The sequence below is a fragment of the Empidonax traillii genome, unplaced genomic scaffold, assembly GCF_003031625.1.
Source record: "Empidonax traillii isolate 1590-97213 ecotype Southwest subspecies unplaced genomic scaffold, ASM303162v1 scaffold1147:size172421, whole genome shotgun sequence".
Lineage (NCBI taxonomy): Eukaryota > Metazoa > Chordata > Aves > Passeriformes > Tyrannidae > Empidonax > Empidonax traillii.
In genome coordinates, this window is record NW_020956340.1 from 125,583 (window position 1) to 149,212 (window position 23,630).

The following is a 23,630-nucleotide window of genomic DNA, read 5'->3' on the forward strand; positions in this document are numbered from 1 at the left end:
GCAGAGGATTTGTAATCCATGTTCCTGAGAAAATACTTTCTGCCATGTTTTCTTCTGCTGTGATGAACAACACTTAGTGTACTTGGCCGCTCTGTTGGTGTTCCATTCACATGTGAAATCTGCCAAGCATCTTTTTTTCAGTCATGTTGCAATCACTGCTGCACAGCTTCCCGCTCCAGTATTTGTGAGAATCATTCGGGACAAAAAAGAAATCATACAGAACAGAAGGACAAAACAAAGAAAGAAAAAAAAAACAAACCCCCAGCAAAGGATGGCAGTGGTATTCAGTATATTGTATATCAGCATACAGCAGCTACCTTTTGACGTTGATCTTTATTTTGAGACAATACTGTGGAAATGGCAAGAGTTGCCAATAGTTTCTGAACACAGCTGATAAAAGCTGTCCTGAAAATCTGTTCCAGGACGATTCAGCTGGATTAGTTCATTGAGCAGTTGCTGAGTTCTGTAGACAGAAGCAGGACAGAGGTTTAAAATCTTCCTGTAGTGCTCATGAATCCTGTTAGATGAGTGGCAGTGGCTGGATCTGTTGTATTTATAAAAATCATGCCCTTAGGCGATAAATCCCCCCCCCCCCCCATTTCGTCTTTGTGTATTTAAGCCTTGTTTGGTGGCCCTCAGGACGCTGATTTGGTATAGCTGAAGTCATCTCCCAACCTGATGAGACGTGGCAGGTCTGTGGGCACAGGAGGGGCATCATTCAGAGCGTGCTGGTTTGTGGTGCTGCCCTTCTCATTTGGGAGCTTGTGGTGGGCAAAGCACCAACCTAACTCCCTCAGCATGAGCAGTGATGGGGCTCCTTTTGCATCTAATAAATAACCTGAAGAACAAGCAAGATCTGACTTGAGTGATGTGTTTCTAGAGCAGGAAATCTGTCTGCTTGTCTCGGTGTCTGGTAGGAACCTCCCCCAGCCCCTTCAGACCGACTGCAGAGCCAAGCAGTGAGGTAATTAGCGACAAGCTGGAAGGGAAAAGCTTTACTGTGCATGTATATTTATTTTAAAGAAAGGAGTTTATTTATTTGATGAAAATATAAATATTTTCCATGGTGAACATTGTAGAGTTTCAGTGTAGTAGGAAAATAGGCTAAAATAGGAGAGTAATTTTTCACTTTGGGAGGAGAAGTGGAAAATGATTGTCATCTCTAGAGCTTGAAAAGGCTCAGATTTTGCAGTCAGCATTGCTGTGTTATTGCTGTCAGGCTGAAAATCCTGGAACCTATTTAAGCAGTGCCATATGCCCTTCTGAACTGTCCAGTCAAAAACAGTGGGGAGGAACTTCTAAAACTATAAAGCTCTTTTCAGAGCCACATCTGGACTTAGTAAATGCAAGCACCCATTGTATAATTTAAGATATCTGCTTAAATTAGGTCTCAAACACAATAGTACAAGGCCTGCCACGTTGTGTTTGGTGTAAAAAGGATTTTCTTATCATATTTATTTTCTTTGTGTAAGTCAAACGGGGACCTTGTAAAGAAATCAGCAATGCCTGCAGCTGATGCAGCTGGAAATAGGCAACTTGTTCTCTACAACACTGGTGTGAGTTGTTTAAAGCTGGTAAGCTATCAGACACGGTGGTTGTGTGTAGTTGCTCTATTTATCTTTGAATGTGACAAGGCAATCTGGTCTTTTTCCCTGAGTGTGACGTAGAATAAGGCCCTGGGTCAGTACCTGCAAGCCGTGTCTCTGTGGGCAAGGCAACTGCCACAAAATGAGGAAAAACTTCAGAGAAGTTCATAACTTGGGAGCCAGAAAATAGGAATACAAATATCCCACTCCTGGACAGCTGTGGGAGGTTTGGCTATTTCTGTCCAAGTCTGTGCAAAATAGCTCAGAAAAGTAGCTGATTTACAGTAGTTCAGGTGTCCATGGGGACATTTGCATCTCCAGTGGAAAACTTTAGGGATCTGAAAACCAAGGCGGCTGAAAACTCAGCTAGTGTTAGTGTGAAGAATAAGCTTTTGATCGCATTTCATGTGAGAAAATTTTGTCAATATTCATTAGTAAAGGTAAGATGGTCTTAGAAGTCGTAGCTACAATCATGTTATAATTGTTGTGGGTAGAAAGAAGGGACTGTGGGGAGAAAGCTCATACAGAGGTGTACTTGTAGACTTTCATTTTGCTTGTGCATGGTAGGAGAGCATTGAGGAGTCCTTAGTTTTTTCCTTAGTTATACCCTAATATATGTGATTTTCTTCAAAATTTGCACATTAAAACCCCAAATACTTTAGTGCTCACACTCATTCCCCCTCAATCAGATCTGAATTCCACTGGATTAGCTGAAGTATATATGCAAACTCCTACCCTCCCTGAGTTCCCATTTTCTGTAAGCAATCCTGTGATATGAGGATATTTCAAAAAACTTAAACTTCCTACACTTAAAACAGAGAAACAGCATTTTAATTTACTTAAATAGTTAAAAGTGGCTCAGACTTGTAGGGGGAAAATTGCCCGGTGGTACAGAGAAGTAATTGGAAAAAAAAAATCAATCCAAGATTAAGGAACTTGCAAAAAAAAAAAAAATGGAAAATGGAAAACTTTTGGTAGCATTTCTTTAGATTTCTTATTTCCAGTGGATGCACCTGAGATTAGCTCAGCTGGTTAGAGCTTGGTGCTAATTGTGCCCAGGGTGTGGGTGCGAACCCTGTATGGGCCATTCACATAAGAGTTGAACTTGATGATCCTTGTGTGTCCCTCCCAAGTCAGAATATCCTGTGATATCTCCATCTCAGCCTTGAACAGGTGCTTTTCCTTGGCTTACAAATTAAAAAGTAGCAGGCAAACCAAAGGGGAGCATTTGTTTTCTTGTTGGTTTCCCTGTGAGCTGAATAACAGCGAGCAGCTGTAGCTGTTGCTTAGTTGTGTTGACTGCCGCGATTTTTTTTCCTCCAGTGATGTCCTTGAAAGTCTTTAAAAGACAGCCAAGATGCCTTTAGTTCTAAGTGTTTGTTGACAGCGAATGTGGCATGGGCTGATGTTTTCTAGCAGTCAGCTTGATGATGATAACATGATGCTGGAGCTGAGGAGCGTTGGCAGCCGGGAGCTCGCTGTGGAACCCTGCAGGCTCCCCTCGGGGTTTTGCTGCTCTGGGGGGTGCCACCTGCAGAATGCTTTTCTGCTGGAGAAAGTGAGGCAGTGCTGAAGTTCTGGCTTTGTCTGTGAAGAAACACTCTCTGTGTATCCTAAATCTGAATTCAAATCTCTCGTGAGTATTTTTCCAGTTGGAGGAGAGTGGTTCCTCACAGTGGCTGCCTGGCTCCCATCGCCAGATGTTTCGGGGTGAAGACTGAGTGTAACTGAGATCTCCAGCTGGAGGAGGGGACAGCAAGGGACCTGGTGCCTCAGAGTCTGTGGTGGCAGCGTATGCAAGGGTAAAAGAAAAGGGAAATCCACCTCTTGTCTTTATTAAATCACAAGAAGTAACTGTGGGAGGAAATGAGACTTCTGTGTCATCGCTTTGAAACAGAAGATGCAGCTTAAGAAATATAAAGAAATAATAAGGAAATACAAACGCAGCAGTTAACAGAATTTTTAAAGCAACATTTTTTCTATTTCTGACCCAAATAATGCAGAAATTTACCCTGCAAAGAGCAGTGCACCAGTCAAAATGGACACACGCCCCGCCATCCACCCCTCTCACCAACTTTGTGAGTGTAATCAATTTCTCTTGGCAGGTTCAAGTTTAGATGTAAGAATTCAAAATATGATGTTCTGTTTCACAAGTCTGCTGAAGGAATCCTCATGGGCTTCAAAAGTAATCGCTACTTTTGCTGTAGGAAGGGACTGTGCTTATGTTTACATGATAGGATCGATAGATCTATTCTAGTGGGCTTTAACTTGTGGTGTCAGAGTATGGTGTGCTGAAGGCAGTGGCAGCACTCTGGTTCTGCAGTATGAAATGCAGGTATTCAGGGATGCTGTAGCAAGCATTTTTTCAGCACTTTTTATTAGAAGCACTGGCTTGAAAAGAATATTTATTCAATGGTACCTGCTCCTTGGCTACTACACTTAAACATTCTTCATGAATATTTTTGAAAGTCTATCCTAGGACTTGATGCATAGGGTGCTGGCAAGAGGAGTGCGTTGTAAGTCAACAGACTCCTTGAAAAGTCCCTGAATTATTATGAATTCCCTTAGAGAAAGAAGAACAGCAGCAGCAATCCAGAAGTTGAATGGCTCAAATAGGTACGTGCACCTGGGCATGTCTCAGTCCATAACTCACCACTAATGCTGAATGTCTGCAAACTGTTGGAAACTCAGAATAAGGGCTCTGTAGTCTCTGTTTTCTGTTTGCTCACGTTTGACTGCTCCGTGAATGCTGCGAGGTTGGAAGTTCCTGCCCACTTCTGCGCTGAGGATGATGAATCTGTACTTGAATCATCCATTTTCAGAGATTTGGGTTGGTGACATTTCAAGCATATGAGGAGGGAAGCGCTTATCCTGGTACAGCTGCAGTCTGAAGGCTGTACCTGTGCCACCTTCAAACACACACAATTGTTAGGCTGAAGTATTTGTGGAGAAATTACACTCCAAGGAACCGTCTTTATCTTGTCAGGGGTTGTCAAGACAGAACATTTTGTTGTTCCTGTTGTAGGTTAAATTTAGGTGTGTCTCCCTTTGCGCCCCCCCCCCCACTGTTTTTCTATCTATTACTCACCCCCCCATAGCTCCCTTTACTCTTTTATTCTTTGTAGTCGTGCTCAGAGAATTTACAGCACTGTGGGAAGAAAACCTTGAAGCTCAGAGCCTGCTCTGAGCACAGAACACTGCTCTGAGGCTGTGGTTGCACAGGGAGCTGCCTGTGGAGAATAAATCTGTGCTCGAGGGGCCCCTGCTCCACTTGTTCCACAACATACAGGACACATGGCAGAAGTGGAGAAAATGGAAGGGCAAATGCTTGGGGAAGCAGGGATGTGATGAAAGAAGTAGCTTCAGACATGGTTGATTGAGGGGTAGAGACTGCAAAGACACTGAGGACTGTCACTTCTTCATAAGTTCAGGATGGACAGATTTTATATTAAAAAAATTCTCATCAGGGTCTGTAGGGCGAGGGGTTTGATTTAAAATTAAAATTACTAGAGTGTTTTTTTAAATTAAGTTACACATTCCTAATAAACGAAAAACCAGGGAAAATTAAAAAGTTTAGAAGCTCCATTTATATTTTATGGAAATATAAAAACTGAAGCTTAGAAGCTTACGTTCACAGGCTTAGAAATTATTTTTAAATATTTTAATTTTTTTTTTTTTAACAGGACTTGATAGTTTGACCAGTGTGAGTCTAATAAGCCTTTTTTGTTTGTGTGATTACTCAGCATTCCAATACAGCACATTAGTGACAGTGGTGTTATGCATTATGGATGATGGCCCTCACTGTTATGAGGGATCTTCCCTTTGAGACTGTCAAAGCCTTTATTTAGCTGTCCAAAAGAAGAAAACGAGAAGGGTGGATTGTGTGTCACACGGGCACACTTGAACTCCACTGATGTCCAAATGTGCGTTTTTAATCTGAAGCAGAGCTCTAAAACATCCCCTGGGGATGTCCTGCTCAGGTGGGAGCGTGGGGCGCCAGGGATCAGACCCCAGGGGGACAGGGATCAGCCCTGGGATGGCAGGATGGCAGAGCTCTGCCAGCACTGCTCAGGCTGCTTCTCTTCTCAGCTGGCACCGCGTCCCTTCCGTCTCACTCTGAGTGCTCTCCAGCCCACGTGTGCCTTATCTGCTTTGGCCAGATTGTTCTTCTTGCTGCACACATCTTTACCTTTTCCCCCTCAGTTGTTTTGAGGCGTTCCTGCCTCTTGCTGGTTGTTCTTCCCTACACTTCTCCTTTTCTAGCTTTGATTATTTTCAGGGGACAAACAACTAGGAGAGCAGCTGGGGGTGTTTAATCTGGAGGAGAGGAGGCTCAGAGAGACCTTCTCGCTCTCTACAAGTACCTGAACGGAGGTTGTACCATGGGAGGGTTGGTCTCTTCTCCCAGGTATCAAGTGACAGAACAAGAGGAAATTGCCTTAAATTGTGCCAGGGAAGGTTTGGTTTGGATATGGGGAAAACTGTGTGGATGTGGCACTTGGGTACGTGGTGGTGTTGGGTTAACGGCTGGACTTGGTCTTAGAGGTCTTTTCAAACTTAATGAGTCTATGGATCTCTGAAGTCCATATTCATCACCAGACTCTGAGAAGCCTGAGTGTTCTGCTCCATGCTAGGCAGCCTTGTTAGTGCCCTGGTAGGAGCAGAAAGGGGGTGCGAGGAAGGTGGAGGTGGATAAATAACTTTTTGTGCTCCCTGACATGCGCGTTTGCTTTTCTTGACCCATCAGCATAAGGTTACCTACAGTGGGCTTGCTGTGTTGTTTTTTTTTTCATTTCAGCTGTGTGGCTGCATTTCTATTTGACTGTTTGAAATAGCATGTTTGCATGGGGCTGAAAGAACCTTCTGTTTTGCAACAGAAGAAAACTTCAGGTCTCTGTTTAGTCAGAAAATCGAGACTAACATGGCTGCTGCTTCTCAGGCTGGTTGGAGCTACAGGGGAAAACAGCAATGGAAACTGGTTTTATTGCCCATCTTTCTGGTTTTAGGTAAATGTTAGTGCTTTATTTTTGTTTCATGGATAAATCTTTTTTTTATTGCATATGTCTTGTTTTCTTTTTTCTTTTTTTTTTTTTCCCAAAAGGGATGTTAGCTTTTGCTTGTCAAGCTGAAAGTAGGACTGCAGGAGGGAGAGATATTGATAATGAAGTGATTTGGCGTTTAATTTGGTGTTTCTTCTCCGTGAAGTGCACTTTGCTTTGTGTTTGGTTTTCTGCTGTAATGAATTCTGTCAAATTCATGTTAATTTTGTAGCTCTAATGTGCATCAGACTGGCTCCCTGCTTTGGCTGCTGAGCACAATAGCTGATATGGTAAACTTGACATTCTTCCAGAGGGGATTTGTTGCTAGGTAGGAATAGTTACAGTGGTTCCACTGAAAACACTTCTGAATGATTGTCTCTCCTGCTTAGAAACTACTTATCTAATATTTGTCTTTTTGGTATATTTTATGGGGGGAGGGAAGAAGAGTATGGAAGTCAGGCAAATTAACTTTTGGCTCTTAAACTAGGTCATCCTTAATGTACCCTGGGAATAAAACTACATGCCATAATGTTTGAGATGCCATTGGGTTGGTTCATGAAGACTTTTCTTAGTCAAACTGGTCACCTAATTTTAAAATTTGGTCCTTGGGTTCTGTGGTGTGAATTAAAATAAGAAGTGCTGGAGGTTTTTTGTTTGATTAAACTTAGTTTCAGAGTTTGGATTTTATTTCTTCTGAGTTTTGTTGACTTCAAACAATAATCTCCATTTGGAGCTGCAAAAATTCTAAAAGGAATTATTCTATGGCAGTAATTAGCTGTAACACTGTGGGACCAGTGCCCCTTTGTTTCTTATAGAACAGAATTTGCTGTGTGACTGTTCAATCAGATCTTGCTTTTTGTCTGATACCAGCCCATGTGTTTAGTTTTACTTCATATTTCAAGCAGTTTTAGCTCTGTGGGACACCTTTCATTGAGGTTTCTTTAATTTTATTGTTTCTGTAACCTTTTACTTTTTGTCCCTAGAAATAAATTTTTCAAAATTAAGGTTTCAAAGTCATTTTTATGTAGCTTGAAAATAAGTTTATGAATATTGGGCAGTAAAAAAATATTGTCTTTCCCCTTTTGTTGCCAAACTACCTCTGTAATAATATGTACATATTCTTTATAGTTTCAGTGTTGGCAAAGCTTCCAGCTAGATGATGAAATATGTTTCAGATCTATTTTATTAACTGCTCTGGCTGTGGGAAATGCACATCAAAATCATCTGTTCCATTTCTGGTTTACATTGTTGTGTCCCTATCATAGTAAAACATGAGCTTTGAAAGGCACAGCAGTGGAAAATTCCTGTTCAGAAACTCAATCACAGTTTTAAGTATGACTGTGTACACGTTGGCAGGCTTCTGTTTGGGGCAAGTGCACCTTACTGTGAACTAACAGAGCAAATCATATAAAACAGTGCTAAGCTATAAAAAGTGATGTGAAAACTCTGTAGCAGAATCCTGATATTGTAATGATTTACAGCTGGAAGAGCAGAACTGTATTTGGAAGAAAAGATGAATTTCAACTTGATATGAGGGGATGTTTAAAATTTGTTTCTATTTGTTATTTCCCTTTCCCTCTCTGTGTCAGTCCAACACTGTTTGTAGGTTTGCTGGTTACGTGTGGACCAGAAAACCCACCTGGGAGACAGAGGTGGGTTTGACAGTGCAGAGGAAGAGGATTTTCAGTAATGAAATACTTGGATACAGAGAGAAAGTCAGCTCTTCAAAGAGCTTTAGCTAACTGCTCTGTGTGCTGTAAGGAGTACAAAAATGAGGGAACAAATTGAGCCTTCTGTGCATAGGGAGCTGGAGAGGATGAGGTGTGTAAAAAAAGGACTTGAGAGCCAGGAAAGGGGATAAATGAAGACAGCAAGGGAGCGGGAAGACCAAGTATTTGAAATGAGAAGGGAGGGAGGCAGGAGAAAACATCATAAATGTTTGGAAATAATGTCCAGGGAATGGCAGAAATTGAGAAAGCAATTGCGAAACAACTGAGTGTTGAGCTGTTGATATGGAAAATACTTCTGTCATTTGGAGCAGGCAGAAATACAGAGAGGGGCTGTGTCACCTGGGGGCCTCTTCCCAAAGCACTGGAACTGCAGGATTGTTCCAGGTTCTGAGGGGCTTTAACAAGGGGCAGAGAGGACCAGCCTTGCTGAGTGGGTTCTTCAGGGTCACCGTGCTGAGCAAAGAGAAGGAGCTCTCCAACTGGAATTCATCTCTCCTTGGCCCTGTGACATCATCCTCCCTCACTGCCCCCACCCCTCTATTCTGAAATACTTACTATTTTCATGTGTATCCATTCAGTGGAAATTTCCAGTACGCTGCCTAGACTGGTGAACGGGTGCCCAGTTCATATGATTTTGTCATTTTCTATTTATTGTATTTAAATAGAGGACACAAGCATTTGCGTAGGTAGTTTGATTGATTTTGTTATTATTGTTTTCAACCGATATTTGTTATTTCAAGTGTGCCAAAAGTCAATGCTCCTTGTCATGGCAGTGTTTATTTGCACTTATTTAAGTAGCTGAAATTTTTTGACCATCTTGGAAATTATTTTGGTCAAACCTGTGAACAGTTTGACTCATTTAAACTGAACCATGGCATGGTTTGTGTTGGAAGGGACCTTTGAAAGAGCATCTAGTCCAGTTCCCCTTTGAACCCCTGGGTTTAAAGGTAAAAGTTTTTTTTAGCCTGGTCCTTGCCTAAGGTACCTGAACATGGACAGGCTGGTAGTAGTTTAGGGAGGAAATGCTGTGTTCCTCCTTCCCTGGTAAAAGCCAAGCTTGTTCACTGTGCAGTAAGGACAAAAGTTGCAGTTATTCCTAATCTGAGTCCATTTCCAGTCCACGAAATAGTCTTAAATTGCACTCATTGCTGCTGTGCTGACTCGAGTCTTCTTTAAGGGTATTCTGTGAGTGGCTTTTGTAAACTTCAAACATGTAATCTGGCAATCCTGTAGCTGTTACTTTTAATATTTGGTTTTATTTTTTTATATTTTAAAGGCAGTAGATGCTCCTCTTTAAGATTTAGTGCTTTTCCTTATCCTTAAATATTTGTCTGGCAGTTGTTAAGGTATTTATTCAACTAGCTGGATTAGAAATGAGATTTGTTGTCTGCAAACAGACTATTTGGCCCCGGGAATCACAGGCACTTGATTTTAATAAGCTAATGTATGTATGCATCTGTTGCTTTCTGCAGTTAATTGTCTCAGTGCAAAATGTGGCCTGTTCAGGTTTTCTCGTAGCTAAAACTACCTTAGGTAAAAGATTAGGATCCTTATTTTGCTTTCCCCCTCTCCCCCCCAGCCAAATTTTAGCATCAGAGTTTGTAGGTTTTGCTGTTGGGGTGTGGTTTCCCTGTCTTCTGAAACCCTCATGTGTTGAGTTACATCAGCTGAATTGAGTTATATCAGCTCTCCAGTACTTCAGCCAGCTCTGTGTGTGCCTGTGACCCTAAGTGAGCAGCAGCAATGTTGTGGGCTGCTCTAGAGAAAATCATTACAGAGAGCTGAGAGTTGTTGCCTGGAACCTTTTCTGGCTTGGAAACTTGACCAACATAACTACTGTAGTTTGCCATTTATACCCTTTAGACAATTTATTCTCTCGCAGTGCCTTCTATTTGCAGAGTCCAGCAACTGTTATAACACATACCTGGGGTTGGGATTTATACCCCAAAGCCAGGTTTGCTGCAAGCCCCTTCAAGCCAGAGTTACCAACCTCTGGCAGACATTGCCAGGGCTCTGTGTTACAGTTGTTGGTGAGTGGTTTGCAGTGTCTCTCAACAATGTGAGTCTTAAACGTGGAAGGAACTAAAAAATGAATCAGGTAGATAAATGCTGGAATGGCAGCTGAGCTCCTCAGTTTAAGTGGCCAAAGTCAAATTTGTAGTTGAATATTCTCACCAAGCACAGTTGTTTGCATAGTCTGAAACAGTTCAATCAAGAGTTTGAAGTCGCTGCACTTTGTGGGTGTTGGCCTTGTCAACAGCACTAGCAAAGCTATGGAAAATGCTTGGGTTCTGGTTTTGGCTGGCAAAGAGTAACCAAATAAAAACATCTGAAGTGTAGTGTAGGAATGAAGAGTCTGTGTTGTATTACTGGCTACGTGCTCTTAAAATCTACATGTTTTTCACGTTGGTTTGCTTGGTCTGCACAACTCTTTATTGTGAAACAAATTCACCTCTAAAATTGGAGTTGGGAGTCAAGATAAAATAGAGGACCTGACCCAGAAGAATTAGTGAAGTTTTGCTTTGAAATTTTTTCTCTTTTCAATCTTTATTTTTCTTTCACTCCCTCTTGCTGTAGAAGACTAAGGAGGTAAAAATAGGAGCAACTTTTCCTCCTCATTTTCACCTTTAAAACTTCTAATTAAAATACCAGAAAATGCTAATAGGAAAAAGAAAAAAAAATAAAATGTTGGCATTTGTATTTGTGTGCCTTTTTGTTTGGGTTTGGTTTTTTTTTTGGGGGTAAGTCAGACGGTTTAAGGCTGGCAAAGCAGCAAAGTAAGGGCAGGGATTAGTGAGGAAAATGATGAATACTCAGCTCCTTGAATCTTGAATACTTTGTATTCCCAGTGGTTTGTACAACCATCATCATAACTGTGCTGTGTCTTTTGCTGATGTCCTTCAATGTCAGTTTTTAAGGGAAAATGATGACAAACAGCTGGGCCTGTTGTGGCCCTTTCTCTTCAATTCATGTTCTTAGAGCTTCATCAGAGACCGACAGAAAAAGCAGCTTCAAGAAGAGCGTAAAAGACAGCATTGTTTTACATCCAGGTCTGTTCTGAACTCTGAGCCAAGCATTGACTTTGCCAAAGAGCTCTTCTGGCATATGTAAATCAGGGAAAAAATCACAACAAAGTTGTATACTGTTGAGAGACATCCTCTCATGGAAACCATGGACAGGGTCCTTAAACCCTCCTAAACACGTATGGGGTATGTTTTATATCTTTCAGTGCATTTAATACCAGTAAACCCCGTCAGGGAAGATGGGCTGAATCCCAAGAGCCGGAAGAGAATAATGCCTGATCTGCTGACAGAGCCTCCTGCCATAGACCCTGTTTATGAAGCTCATGTTTACTGCAATATTCCCACCATTGCTGAACGCAGCATGGAAGGTAAGCTCTGGGAGGGCAAACCACAGCTTAGTTGCTGGTTTCTGTGTGCTGGCACTGGATAACTTTGTGCATGGTCAGTTCTTTGGTGCTTGGAGAAGGTACAGCAAACACAAACTGGTTGCTGAATTTCCTAAAGTCATTCAAAATACGCTGTTCTTCTTTTGTTTCCTTTGTGTCTTCTCTGCTCTCTTGGTTGGGAGAGTTGGAGATATTTAATACCTGAATTGTAATTCTTAGTACAACTGAGATGCATTGCAAAGAGTCGACTTGGAATTTTGAAAACAAAAAAAAAAACCTGCAGAAGTAATTAATTTTGGATTCCAAACCATTAGACGTGGTCAGCTAGAAGGCATATTTGCATTCCTTACCCTACAGTAGCTGCAGCAGCAAGGGAGCCTGAATGAATTCCCTCATTAGCATACCCCACTAATGCATATAAAATAAATTACAAACTAGTATATCAAAAGGCTCCAGATTAGACACGCTGCAAAATCCGTCACGATGATGGGGTCTGCAAGAGAGGCATTATAAAGTGGAATCACCTAATTGCATTGGCAGAGTTTGCTGCTTGAGTTATGTGTTTGTGTGGTTGTTGGACTTAAGATGTCCTATGGAGATGTGCTGAGAAACTCAGTCTTGTGTAACTTATCTTGAAATCTGAAGTGAAATCTTTCTTGGGATGCTAAGTTATAATTTCTTAGGGGTGTTTTCTTTCATTGCAATACCAAAGCTATCATTACACCTAATTATACCTGCTTTTTTTATTAAAGGAAGTGCGTGCAGGTAACACGTTTTCTCTATTTTTTTTCTGCCCCTTTCTTCACTTTAGGTCATGCACCTCATTATTTTAAGCTGGTGTCAGTTCAGGTGTTGATTCGACATGGTGATAGGTATCCGCTCTATGCCATTCCCAAGACAAAGAGACCTGACATTGACTGTATGTTGGTGCCCAGCAGGTAAAATTCTTGGGGTTTGTCATTCCTAAGTGCTTGTTTTGCTTCAGAATTATTTTATTCTTCTTCAGGAAACAATTGGTGCAGCCTGAAGTACATTGTGACTTCAGATCTTTGTGTATTGTCATGGCTTTAAAAAACAACCCCTGTATCAGTGGTGTACAGTACTTTTTTTGAAACAAGAACTATTACCTGTTACCAGTTCAGACCAGAGTAAGTTCTTTGTATTTCTAGAAAAAGAAAAACTATTTAATTGAATATTTAGGTTGCCATTCCTCTTAGATAAGCCTTTACACATTTTCAAAATGTAAGTGCAGTGTTTTAGGCAGTCTCTTCCATTTCAGCTCAGCAATCCTTTCATCTGAATACAGAAAGGTCTCAGTCAGTTCATCACTACCAAAAGAAAACTGATACTTGTATTTTATATTATTATCTTTTACTTTTCAGAAACAGAGGCTATCAGAGTTCCCTTAAATGAATGATTTGTGTCAAAATTGAGGAAAAAATGGGAGTTGTATGTTTAATGTAAAAATGCAAGTTAACAGAAAATGCATTTTGCTGCTTGAAAACTACCCTTTTCCTGTAGTTAGCACTCAGGAAAGTACTGTCACACTGAAGCTATTTGTGTCTGATTGACGTTAAAAGACTGGTTTCCTTTCTGTATCAGTACAGTGTGCTTCTGTCTGACATCATGTCTTTGTAGGTTGCTGATGTCTGTTTTCATACCTGAACGACTTTGAGCTGTAGTTATGATCTGAACTGCTTCTCTTCCTCATGGAAGAACCTTTCTATTTTTTTTTTTTTTTTTTTTAGAGTTTACTTGCTGATAAAGATGAATGATAGTGTGAAGCAGTAGAAATAAACAGTGATGATGTAAATCCCCAACTTTTGCCCTAGGTTGCTTGATCAAATGTGTTTTTTCTCCTTTTTAGTAGGATCTATTGTATTATTTTTTTTACCAATGGAGAAATTACAAGGAACCCCCTGAATACTTAAAATTTCAAGGCACATGCAATGCAAGGGGGATGATCCAAGACAACCAGCATGGCTTTACTAAGGGCAGATTGCTCCTGACCAATCTGGTGGCCTTCTGTGATGGACTGACTGCAGCAGTCAGCAAGGGAAGACTGACTGATGCCATCTCCCTGCAATTCTGTGGGGCTTTCAGTACAGTCCTACATGACATCCTTGTCTCCAAACTGGAGAGGCATGGATTTGGAGGGTGGACTGCTCAGTGGATAAGGAATTGGCTGAATGGAGGCAGACAGAGCTGTGGCCAATGGCAACCAAACTCCAGTTATCTGTGCCATAGAGCTGAGTGGGCAATTAATTTCTCTAACAAGATGGAAAATGAATCGTTTGCTAATAGCTATGATAACATTATTAATGACTTTTGCCTTTAAGGGGTGAGACTATTTTCAGCATGAATTACTAAGTAAAGAAATATGATGCAGATTTCCATTGAGTTCTTAGAGGCTCTGATCTTCTGATCGTGCTTAATATCTGTCATGTTAGAAGGTATGTGAGAAAGCTTTATTGAAAAGATGTTAACTGCAAGTGACAGTGTTGGATGAGTAGCTGTATTTCTCAATATCAGAGTGCCACATGAGACCTCAGTTTTGTATTTGTCAGAGAAGCTTTTATAGCTATTTCCACTGGAGCTGCAGTCAAGGAATACAATATGAAGGCCCTGGAGTCATGAAAACTATTCATAAAAGGCAAGAAAATGGTGTGGCTTTTGCCACAGAATGACCAAGTGGAGCAGTTAAGAGGGCACAGTGTCAGGCTCCAAGGAGCCCGGTGGGGGAGATGCCCTTGGCTCTCACCGTTTATGAAGCATCAGTGCGCAGATGATACATCCCTTACCATTCACAGCCACTGAAAGACCTTGTCCCCCCAAGAACAGAACTTAGGTAAAACTGAATCTCCTGTTTTAGGGCAGCAGAAAGATGAAAGGCATTGGCTCTGCACTGTCCTGTCCAGAGGTGTTAAAGCTGACCTTCCTGAATAAAGCTGCAGTTGTCACTGCTTTGGCCGGTGTTTGGAACGGAACATTTATTACTTCAGCATCAGGAAGTGATTTGCTGTGTTTGGCTGTCAGGCTTATAGTCCTTTGTGATGTAAATGTGGTGCTTGATTGTAAACATATTTATAAGGAGAGTAGGACAGGGTCTGTAATTGCTGCCTTTGAACTGAAGGTTTCTGGGTGCTGTACAGTTGAGATGCCTGATTGAAAGTCTGGCTTGTTTAAGCTTTCTGGACTTACAGCGTCAGATAAGCATGCTGCTCATATTCAGGGTGTTCTTTATTTGACTTGGCATTCAGCTGATGGAATTCATTAATTAAGCAGATTATTCCGCAGCCCCATGGATTTCTAATGGATATGCAAAACAGCCTTGAGGTCACTCTCTGGTTTTGCAAATGATGGATTGTGACATGTAAGTGTGGAATGAATATAAGCAAATGGATTAAATGCTTTGGAGATTTCTTCCCTGTAAAACTTCAGTTAACATTGTTATTATTTTCATTGTTCTGGGTGCGAATTTCCAAAGGGAACCGAATAATATGTGCTTTTTTCCTTGAGAAAATCAATTCAATGATGTTATAAAAATCTTTTCATTGTAGGGTTTACTTATGGGGGAAATAAATTCATCTCCCACTTTTTGCTCCTTATGTAGCTCACATTTATAGTGTCAAAAGTAAAAAAAAAAAAAAACAAACACGCAGTGTTTCTTCATTGAGTTTGTATGTGAGAGAGAGGGAGAAGAAAAGCTTTTTGGAAGATGCTAAAATGATTTCAGAAGACTGCTATAATGATTTTAGAAGACTGCTATAATTTGATAGCAAACTGGGTTAATTAGCATATACTTTAAGGCATTTTGAGAGGTGTTGATGTTAATCACAAGAAGCTCAGTAACAAATACGGAAATTTTATGTTCAATATGCACATGTTTTGAAACTGCCACAAAAATGAGATGGAAAAGTGTGGGAGAGGCAAGTATCATACTGAGAGCTAAATGAGGTGTGGATCTGAGTTGGAGTGAGGTCCAAGTACAATCCAGACCAGAAGTAGGTGAAGAAAGGTCTCCTGACTGCTCTAAAGACTCAGAAGAGCAGTGAAGTAGGGGGAATTGGGAAATCATGAGATGGTTTGGGTGGGAAGAGACCTTACAGATGATCCAGTCCCAAGCCCCTGCCAGGGGAGCACTGTAGAGTTTGTTATAAAAATGTAAAAGCCGTGAGACCTTTCTGAATAAATAATCCCCAACAGTTCTACTGCTGCCTTAGGTTCTCTTTTGTAGACTACACTGATCCATTGTTGGCTTTAGTGGCTCTTTCCATTCATTTGCCTTCTAGAAAGGAAACACTGCAGTCCTTTGATCTGACGCTTTTTTTGTCTACTTGAACCTCACAGAAAAAATACACATTATTTTTGCTTGAAGTTATAAAATTTTTTTTTGCATTTTGAGTCAAGAGAAAAGGGACTTGCTTTTGGTACAGTTTGCAGACAGAGTCTCGTGCTGTATGATTACAGGAAGGTCATGTCTGTGTGCTGTACATTTTTGTATGAGAATGCCTCAAGGAAAAAGCAAATTTTTATTGAGAGATGTCAGCTCAGTTCCTGGCAGAAATGCACATCTAGTTGAAATAGCTGTGCAGTGTGATTTCTTTCCATGTACACTGGGGTGATATTTCAATATTAAAGCTTTTTAAGGCCTTTACAAATAAGATATTTAAATATGTTGAATAAGGATCTAAATGTTGGTCCATTTTAATGCTAGTGCATGAAAACTACAATGTTAAATCTGGCATCTCTTATCCCAGTGTTTGGTTTGTAAATAAGGACAAGATAAGCTGAATTAATTATTATGAGGGAAAAGAAGCATCCTCAGCTTTTTTACAGATAAAATGTATTCTATTTTACAAAAATAAAATCATTAAAAGGCAAATTAACCGACTTGAATTCTGAGAAACAAATGTTCAAAATTGAGAAGTATGGCTATTGCTGGTGGATTTCAGTGAAAAGCCATTCTATGCTCTGACAAAATTTAAAATATTTATTGTACTAATACTATTTCCAAATGTGGTAGCTTGCCATCGTAATGCTGGGAAAATTACAGGAGGGTATCCCTTCAGCCCATTTTTATTTTCTGATTGCTTTTATGGAAATAAAATTTTAAGGATAATTCAGTCTTTTCAACTGTACAACTGAGCAATTTCCTTTGCTTCCTGCTCCAGCAGCCTCAGCCGGGTTGCCTGGATACTCCATCTCCTGCAGCATCTGTAAATTGGCCAATTCAACAGGAGGATTCATAATCTAAATAAAAGAGAAATCTTGAGGTGGGAGGGGGAATGGTTTGTCAGCTGGCAGCTTGAACGCTGCTGTAAATTTTGTTGCTGAGAAAAATATGTGTTTATTTGCCCAGTTGTACAGGGTTAATAGAGGAGAATTTCTGGTATTTTCAGAATTTGGTTCCATAAATGAGGATTACATTCAGGATAAAAGTATTCTGTAGCCAGAGATGTATGTCCCCTTCAGCCAGAATGACTCTTATTTCTATTGTTTGATTTTTTAATTTTTTTTTCTTCTTCCCTGGAATATATTTAACAAGTAGTAAGCTTTGAATTTGTCATATTTCATAATTTGATTCTGCAAGCATGTGCTTATCTTGTGTTCACTTTAAATATAGTGTAAGTCAAAGCTAAGTAAGTTGCATCTATGGATCTATATGAAAATTTGACTTGCCTGCCCTTTTTTTAGAGAAATCTTTTTGCAAAGCACTGACAAATACTTTTGATTCTTCTTTGCTTTCTTCCTTCCCTCAAGTGATTGCTGGCGGTTTTATCAGCACAGATTTGATTCCATTAGAATTTTTTTCAGGTTTCTATAAACAAAGCAGCAAAAGAAGTTGAATGGATAATGCAGTTCCTCAAGTTTTCTTTCACATCTATTTGCAGAACTTGCTAATTAAATAAATGGAGTTCAAGGAAAATTAATGTGGTTGACAATTTATTCACGTGTAGACTTTTGTAAAGTACAAGATTTAGAAAATTGGTAGTTCAGCCTCCTACCTTTGTAATAAGCTTAAAGAGCCATTTGCTAATGGGTTTAATTTAATTTTCTCGACTTCTCCCATTTTGAGGTGGCACTGCTGGGCTGTGACAATAGTGTCATGTCCAAAATGTTCACTTTGAAATTCTCATCTGCAGCTGGAGTGAGCTTCTGATGTACAGTTGTGCAACAGGAAGCCTCCACTGCTTGAGGAAGGAACAAAGCCTGGTTTATGTGTCTCTGCTTTGCAAATATTAATCTTCATTTGCCTTCCTAAAATTATAATATGCAGAAGAAGCTGTGGAGTTAGAATGTTATAAATTGGCTGGGTTTCCTTGCAATTTGAAGGAAAATCGAAATGATTAATCTGACTTTTTATCTCATTAAGCTCTTTGTCTCATTTTGCATTGTTTTGTTACTGGCACTTGTACGATGATTTATTGTAACATTTTCCTTCCAGGAGGTTTTTTTTTTCCCCAGAAGGTAAATTAAATACTGGAAAATATCAACCTTTCTATTGACAGGCACTGATTCTTGTGAGACCTCCTGTATATTGATACTGTGAACACAGCTCTGCAAGAGGTCCTCTCGTGTATGAGAGTTTCTCAGTTGTCTCTTCTACGTAAGCAGGGATGTCTTTGTCCCAGTAAACTTTGATTCCAGACACTCATTCCTACTTTAGTAGTGTTATTGCTCCCTCTGGTGGGTCCTGCAACTCTGCTTTTTTGTTTTTTAGACTTGAGGTTTTTATATCAAAACAGTTTATCATTCTAGCAAACAGAAATATGAGGAATAAACACAAACCCCAGACTTCTGTAAAATATCTCAGGCAAAATTTATCTTATATGTATAATTATAGGGTCAAAAATATTAACCCCATTCAGGTTTAAAGTCCTTTTAAATGACAGCCATCTGGGGCAGAGTTGGGGTCGCCAAACAGTTACTGTTTCAGTTCTGCACAAAAGCAGAGAAGTGACTGTGTGACATTTCCTAACTGTTGACATTTGGTAACCGCTGACATTTAACAAAGAAATCCCTGCTTATGTAATGCATTTCTGCTGTAGAAATGTGAGCACAGATTTGTTTTTTAAAGGCTCAAACCGCTCTGGGTTACACTGTTTGTGGCCTTTTTTTGTATCTGTAGTTTTCTGCACAGCAGTCCCACAGTGGGCTGAGTCCAGAGCGTATCTGAAATTTGCAGATGAGTTTAGGAGATCTGAGCCTTCCTTCATGCACTGGAATTCTGTTTCAGTGGGTTTACTCACGCATTTTGGTGTATATTTCTGTTCCAGCTGTATTCATTACTTGCATGGTGGGGGTATCTTATCTGTTCCAAGTGTCCAGCAGTGTTGGCCTCTTTCTCCCTGTGTTATGGTACAATACCCAAAACAATGGCTTTCAATTTTAATGGGGCCTCTGGGTACTACTTAATGGAGACTACATGTGCTGTTTGATTTGAGGCCTGAAGTAATTAGAAAGAAAGGCTGAGATTGTAATCAGCATTTGTACATTACAAAATTCGAGAATTCCTTCAAGATCGTCTCCTTAAAATACTGGTTGTTCGAACCCCTTTAGATTGGTTGTGGCCTTGACTGTGCTGTTAAAGTGCAATGGTACTTCAGAAACTGGAGAGAGGTTTGGGTTTTTTATAAGGATTTTATATATATATATATATATATATTTATGTATATTTACAACAGTATTAGTGACTGCATTAAAAAAACAAACAAATAAAAAAAATCCAAAAAACTCCGAACCAAACAAACAAAAAACCCCCAAAAAGCCAACAAAACAAAACAGACAAAATCCAGACAAAAAACCCAAAACGTTTCCAAATTGCTTACTGAAAGGTATCATAATCTTAGCATGACAAGACATCTGTTTCCCTCTATCTCTTTGGTAGATAGTGAGTACTTAGATTTCTTTTCCATACTTGCAAAAGTCCTGACTAAGTGCAGATGTTGTCTCAGTGGGAAATAACCCCATACCACAAAATTTCTGAGCTGACATACTTGGAATACTTGACTCTCTAGAGCTGTTTTCCCATATGCTTTGGGGAGTTTTCACGTTTTGGTTTTTACCTCTCTAGGAAACCTTCTCATCCTCAGCTTGAAGCTTTCATTAAACACATGTCCAGAGGGTCTGCAGCCCAAATGGATGGTTCCCTGAGCAGCCTCCCTCGCTACCCCAGCCATTCTCTGTGTGAGATGGGAGAGCTTACACAGACAGGTGAGTTTCCACAGCAGCTCTGTCTTTTGCTCTCTTAAACACAGTCTGCTTGAAAGGAATCTTCTCTTTTCTTTGTGTTGAAATAAATGCTTTTTTTAATGGAAGCTTATCATGTGGATCATAGCTTAGGTTATGCTGGGATATGCAGAAAGTGTTAAACTCTCTACTGTAAAAGTGGCAGCAGTTGTAGAAACCATGGTTTATCCTATAGCTTGACAATTCTGTTACAGACTGGTCAAGCTTGGCATCTCTTAACTTTGTTTGTAGCAGGTCAGAGCACCTTCGATCATGTTGCTTTACACCACAAAATTGCTTTGTTACCCTTGTGACAAATGGCATTGCTCAGTCCCTCCTGAGGAAGAATCTGCTGCTCTGTTACTGACTGGTTTGTGATTCAGAGCAGCCCTGGAACTGAAGAACAATCAGTGGCCTGTTCTTACCTATGCTGTAGCTGCTGTGTCCCTTACAAGGGATTCTGATGTACAGACAAACTTGGTGCTTGTATTATAGAGATCCTTTATCCATCTGGTGCCTGTCCAATCCTTATGTGTTCCCAGGGGAAGAGATACTTGGTCCGTGTCAAGTGTTGCAAAGTGATGTCAGGAGGAATTGAGGCAGGGGTACCATGGACCACTCCCTGACACTTCCTGACACAGCTGGTTGTGTGTGGAATTGCTCACAACACAGGGATTGTTACTGAGCTGCTGTTTGGGGGCTCCCGCTGCCTCTAGCAATGTGTAGAGATGTTATGGTGCATAAAGGGTTCCTGCCTGTGAGAGGCTGATGCAAGAAACACAGATCCTGGAGCAAAGGTCTTTTTTTCAAAACTACGAAGTCTCTAATCATATGTTGTAATTTCTTTAAAAATTCTCTTCCAGGGGTTGTACAACACTTGAGGAACGGACAACAATTACGAGAAATTTATATAAACAAACATAAACTGCTTCCCAGTGACTGGACAGCAAAACAGCTCTACTTGGAGACAACAGGGAAGAGTCGAACCCTGCAGAGTGCACTGGCCCTGCTCTACACCTTTCTGCCAGATTTTGACTGGAAAAAAATTACCATGAGGCATCAGTGGAGCACCATTTTCTGCTCTGGAAGCTGCGACTGCCCCATGAGAAACCACTACCTAGAGGAGGAGCAGCGCAGGCAGTACAGTTTGCGGGTGAAGAACAACGATTTGGAGAAAATATACGTGGATATGGCAAAGATTGTGGGCATTCCCACCAGGCAGCTGAGGGCTTCTAACCCCATAGATTCTCTCCTGTGCTATTTTTGTCACAATGTCACTTTTCCGTGTACCAAAACTGGCTGCATCGGTATGGAACACTTCAAAGTAATCAAGAGACATCAGCTGGAGGATGAGAGAGAAAGACAGGAAAAGAAACTTTATTTCTTGTACGCCCTGTTGGCCACTCATCCTTTCCTCAACCAGACTGTTAATCGGCTGCAACGTATCGCTGAAGGCAAGAAAGAAGAAGTGTTTGTTCTCTACTCTGCACATGACGTCACACTGTCACCTGTTCTCAGTGCCTTGGGCATTACAGAGGCCAGATTTCCTAGGTTTGCTGCCAGGTTGGTTTTTGAGCTGTGGCAGGATGGGAAGAGACCCAAGGAACACTTCATCCGCATCCTGTACAACGGTGCTGACGTTACATTCCAGACCTCCTTCTGCAAGGATCATTACAAACGTTCCAGCAAGCCAATGTGCCCACTAGGAAAATTTGTCAACTTTGTCAAGAGGGATATGTTCTTGATTTTTAACAGCACGAGTTACTATGATGCTTGTCGGAGGAGAGCGCTGTAGGGAGGGAGAGTGGAAAGGAAGGCAACGTTAACTTGTCGCAGTGAAATCTGTTTTCTGGTTGAGGCACAGCTCAGTTTTGTTATTTCTTGTACTTGTGTGTGTAAGTACAGAAGGATATTGCTTGAAACGTTCTTCAGATGGTTTCATTTTCGTTCAGACTGCAGATGGTCTTCAGTAGAAGGACAAATACGGAGTGTGACATACGTGTGTGCTCACAAATGTTGTTAATTGTAATGATAAATCACATGGGCTACTGTAACCTGGACATGGCTTGATAAAGAGTGAGAGAGCATAGACCTTGTGTCTCTGTATTCCAGAGCAATACTTGGATACCATAGGTTTAAAACCAAAAGTTCTTTTTTTTTTTTTTTTTTTCACCACCATCTCACAGTCATTTTAAGCAGTTTGTGTCAGGGTCTTGTATGAATTCCAGGCATCTGCATTAAGGCATTTGTAAGGAATTTTTGAATTTCCTTATTCAGAAGAAGCCTTTTAATGTTATGGGGCACGTCTTTAAAGCCAAGTGCATGTGTGTGTCTGTGCATTCTTACCTGAGCATGTACCAATGAGTGTGTGCCTTGTTGACCTCACAGACCTTTAAACACCTGGCTACTGTTGCCAGTGCCAGAGAAGGATGCACTGGAAAATGGATACAGAACTCTATTCTTTGATTGCACTTTCAGCACTTTGAATAGTTCAAACACAGTCTAGAAATATGTAAAGGTGTTGTGACATTAAAATAGATAGCAAACACTAGCAGTGCCACTGAACCTGAGTGGGACATTAGGATTAGAAATCAGTTTTATGGTGAAGTGTTGGGCTCTTTCCCATTGTGAACGTGTTCAAGCTGTTGTGCTATGGAACAAATCAGTGGTTTAGGAATTTGCTGTGGTGACTGCTTGAGACAGCTTGATTAAATACTGAGAAAATTTTGTAGCTGAGTTAGTATTTTTATGGACTAGGAAGCTCTTATTTTATAAGACCAGACTTGTACATATTGTACTGTGTATATTTATAACACAGTAGGTTTTTCTTACTTGTTTAGTTTGTAAAGACTTGTGAGGTTCACTTTTTAGACATGTTTTCCCCCTCGATTGGGATGTTTAGACTCGAGAATAAACTGTAGTTTATGGGTAATTTGAACAATGAGTAGATATGAAAACTTGTACTTCAGACTGCTTTCATCTCTGTAGGAGTAGTCAATTGAGAACCGATTTTTAATAGAATTCATAGAAATTTTATAATGGTGGAGGGTTTTTACACCTCTAGAAATAAATTAGTCTGTGACTTGTGATTCAATGGTGCTAGTTTATCAAAGAAAACATAACTCAGCATTAAGTTCTCTGACTATTGGCATTCCGCTCTTTTTTCAATGCTGCATTTGAACATATTTCTTTAAATAAAATTCTGGGGACTCTTTGTATACTTGTGTGTCATGTTTATTGTGACTTCTTTGGTGTGTATTGTTAAGCTGTTTGTTGCATTTGTAACTTCTGCACTTGATACGAGCAAGTACATATTTCATAAATACTGAACTAGAAATCCTGATAGAGCATTTGGAGCTTTTGAACCACATTAGATTGGAAACATTTTCTGTCTAAGAGAGTAGCTCTGTCTTCCATCATCCATGTTTGTGTGCTGGAGGGCAAACAGGAGAAGAGAATCTGAAAGTTGAGCTCAGTGTATAAATTGTATAAATAGGTGAACGGGACCGTTTGTCCAATATTAGTAGCAAAGAGCTGTTGAGGTACCAACAAAGGGCAGTTCAAGCTCTTCAGATCTGTTGGAGCTTTGATGCTGTTTGTGACTTATCCTGAAGGGCAGAAAACATTACCATGG

The 23,630-nt window shown here is 40.4% G+C and overlaps 1 protein-coding gene across 3 annotated transcripts in view; it reads left to right on the forward strand.

Annotated features, from left to right (window-relative positions):
• The window catches only part of PXYLP1 (2-phosphoxylose phosphatase 1), a 79,671-nt gene extending 56,457 nt beyond the window's left edge, over nucleotides 1-23,214 (forward strand). For all 3 annotated transcript variants that reach the window (XM_027905359.1, XM_027905357.1, XM_027905358.1), the window contains exons 3-6: nucleotides 11,585-11,746; nucleotides 12,576-12,702; nucleotides 19,842-19,981; nucleotides 20,860-23,214. In XM_027905359.1, the coding sequence (XP_027761160.1) occupies nucleotides 11,585-11,746; nucleotides 12,576-12,702; nucleotides 19,842-19,981; nucleotides 20,860-21,791 (1,361 nt within the window). In that variant the 3' untranslated portion in view covers nucleotides 21,792-23,214. The remainder of the gene's footprint in view (nucleotides 1-11,584; nucleotides 11,747-12,575; nucleotides 12,703-19,841; nucleotides 19,982-20,859) is intronic.
• The last annotated feature ends 416 nt before the right edge of the window (nucleotides 23,215-23,630 follow it).